Raw genomic sequence first — 3,078 nt, 5'->3', positions numbered from 1 at the left:
GAAACCCTATGTCCTGTCCGCGCCCAGCAGCTGTCCTTGCATTGATGTTGTACTTGATGCTGTGATTTCTCCAATTCCCACGGGCTCCTTAGGACCCTATGAGTTAGGAAGGCCGGTTCATCTCCTCTCTTTTTGACGTAAGAAGAAATGGAGGCCTAGGAGTTGAGGGGACTCTTTCAGGGTCACCTGGGGCAAGACCCACCCGGAGTCTAGTTCCAACCTCTCATTGGGGGCGTGTCCTCATTTCCTCTCCACAGGGCACCCACCTTTGCCCCCTGTGGTGGACACCGTGCAGGGCCCGGTCCTGGGGGAGTATGTCAGCCTAGAAGGCTTTGCACAGCCCGTGGCCGTTTTCCTGGGAGTCCCCTTTGCCAAGCCGCCGCTCGGACCCCTGAGGTTTGCTCCTCCGCAGCCTGCAGATCCATGGACCTTCGTGAAGAATGCCACCTCCTACCCTCCTATGTAAGTGTTGGCATCTTTTAGTGGAACGTTTGCCTCAGAGGGATGCGGGCAAGTGCCCAGGCACGCCTCTGAGTGCCTTCTCCATTGTTCTGGATCCTTAAGATACGGTAGATCCTTAAAAACATTCCAGCCAAGCCCGTGTGGCTCAGTGGTGGAGCGTCAACCTATGAACCAGGAAGTCACGGTTTGATTCCGGGTCAGGGCACATGCCCGAATTGCCGGCTGGATCCCCAGTATGGGGTGTGCAGGAGGCACCCAATCCATGATTCTCTCTCATCCTTGATGTTTCTATCTGTCTCTCCCTCTTCCCTCCTCTCTAAAATCAATTAAAATATATTTATAAACAACAACAGCAAATTCCAGAACTCCCATAGCATGCTAGAGCCTTTTATCCAACAAGTATTTATTGAGCACCTACTGTGTGCTAGGCATGTTCTAAGTTCCTGGGCTCCATTAGTGAAGGAAACAGATATTCCTACCTTCAAGGAGCTTGTGTTCCAGCTGGGAGAGATAGATGATAAACACCATGCAAGTTAATACATACATTATATAATATGTTAGAACTAGAGGTCTGGTGCACGAAAATTTGTGCACTGGGAAGAGGTGTCCCTCAACCACTGCCGGCCTCTGGCCCTCCTCAGCCCTCTCAGCCACTGCACCTTTGTCTGGAAGGACATCTGGAAGATGTCCGTTCTATCCGGTCTAATTAGCATAATACCCTTTTATTAGTATAGATAGGATACTAAGTGCTTTGGAAAAAAATGTGAGTATCCTGTGGACTCGACCACCTGGGTTCCTTGGTGGAGTTGCATGGCTCCACTGCACCCTCCACGGAAGCCCAGTACAGAGCTGGGCTGCGTCCAGGGTGAGAAGGACGACCATCGCCCAGGTGGGCAGTAGCTAGGCAGCCTCCTGTCCATGACCTGGTGCATCCAAAATTGCCAGGACAAGGAGAGGAGCCAGGCCTTCTCGCTATATATGATGCTAGGAGGCTTTAGTGAGCCCCAGGGCCCGCGCTTATGGCTTCCTACCCACTCAACGTCTTCTCTCTGGTAAGAGCAGCTTTGCAAACGTCTTCTCTCTGGTACGAGCAGCTTTGCACAGGAACAGAGCTCCCAGGCCACGGTCTGTGCGCAGCTCTGGCTGAACCTGAGTATATCTCTCTCCCCACCTCCCCAAGGTGCTCCCAAGATGCCGTGTCAGCCCAGATGCTCTCTGAGCTCTTTACCAACAGAAAGGAGAACATTCCTCTCAAGTTCTCCGAAGACTGCCTTTACCTAAACATCTACACTCCCGCAGACTTGAAGAGGAAGAGCAGGCTGCCGGTAAGGTGTGCGTTCCATATAGGAGCGATCTCCTGGTGTGGACTGGGGAGGAGGAAGGCAGCATGGTGGGGGAGTGCCCCAGCCATGGCTATTTCAGGGGCCCTGGGCTTCCTTTGCTGTCCCTGACCAGGCCACGTGACCCCAAGAAACACATGTTTTCTATCCCTCAGTTTCCCCCAGCGATAGTCATGGTGCCTTCTGTGGACATCACTGTACATCTGTAACATATCATCAGTTCTTTCCACGTTCTCTCATGTGAACAGAGGGACAAGCATGACTACTGATAGTTGCAAGGTTAGGAATCTGATTGCCAGAGAAGCTAAGACATGCTTTCCAGTCAAGTTAGAGCTTGAACGAACCTCACCAAGAAGGCAACACCCCAACCCTCCTTTTACAGACACAGAAACCAGGAAGGCGAGGCCACCCAGTCAGGTTGGCAGGACCAGGGCCAGGGTTCTCTGAAAAATCGAGCCAATGGGTGGTGTTTGTCAGCCGCAAAGGTGCTGCTCTGACTAGTGTCCCAGGGTGGCACAGAGGTGTGGGTGCAGAGTCGGGGGCAGTCCAAGAAGCAGTGTACTTAGTCTTTCTTTGTCTTTGCCTCAATATCTGAGATGTTCTTGAGCTAATTTCTCTTCCTGATTTTCTTTGGCTGGGGCGATGTCCCAGTGAGTCAACATTTCCTCAATATGCAGAGGCCCAGAGATGGGCAGCCAGAAGGTGGGGGTGGGTTTGCTGGGGGCAGTCCCTGGGGTGCAGAGGGAGAGATGTGAGGGGGGTGGTAACTGGGGGCAGTCCCTGGGGTGCAGAAGGAGGAATGTAAGGAAGAGATACCACTAGGGGTGTGGATGCTTCTTGAGGTATTCATTCACACACATGAGAGGACTTTAATTCACTGCACAGAGGTGACTAATGACGCTGAAATCCAAGGGCTGCCCAGGCAGAGTGTGCTGAGAGGGTGAGGGGCCCAGAAATGAGGATTATAGGAGTGTTTGGGGGAAGATAACCCCATTAGCCTTGGTCATTCCCATGATGCTGTTCTCAGCATGAAGAGCCTTGGGAGCAGACAGCACTGGGGCTGGAGAGACAGGCAGGGGCAGCCAGGTGCATGGGTGGGCGGTGGCCTGGCCCCAGCTTGGGGAGTGGGGAGGAGAGCGATTGCCTGCCCCACCTTTGCTGGGGGCTGATGAGCTTCAGAGAACAGCCTCCTTGAGTCCCGATCAACCAGACAACCCTTGGAGTTCCTTCCCAGCTCTGCTCCTATCTGTGACCTGTGTGGTTGCTTCTTCCCTGT

General features: G+C 53.2%; 1 protein-coding gene across 1 annotated transcript in view; it reads left to right on the top strand.

Moving 5' to 3' along the window:
• LOC102768024 (liver carboxylesterase 1-like) overlaps positions 1–3,078 on the top strand; it is a 26,426-nt gene that overhangs the window by 4,031 nt on the left and 19,317 nt on the right. The window contains exons 2-3 of the mRNA XM_006777072.2: positions 258–462; positions 1,643–1,792. Coding sequence (XP_006777135.1) covers positions 258–462; positions 1,643–1,792 — 355 coding nt within the window. The remainder of the gene's footprint in view (positions 1–257; positions 463–1,642; positions 1,793–3,078) is intronic.

The sequence above is a fragment of the Myotis davidii genome, unplaced genomic scaffold (assembly GCF_000327345.1).
Source record: "Myotis davidii unplaced genomic scaffold, ASM32734v1 scaffold328, whole genome shotgun sequence".
Taxonomy (NCBI): domain Eukaryota; kingdom Metazoa; phylum Chordata; class Mammalia; order Chiroptera; family Vespertilionidae; genus Myotis; species Myotis davidii.
The sequence above is the reverse complement of the archived record's forward strand: the minus strand, read 5'-3'. Positions and strand labels throughout refer to the sequence as shown.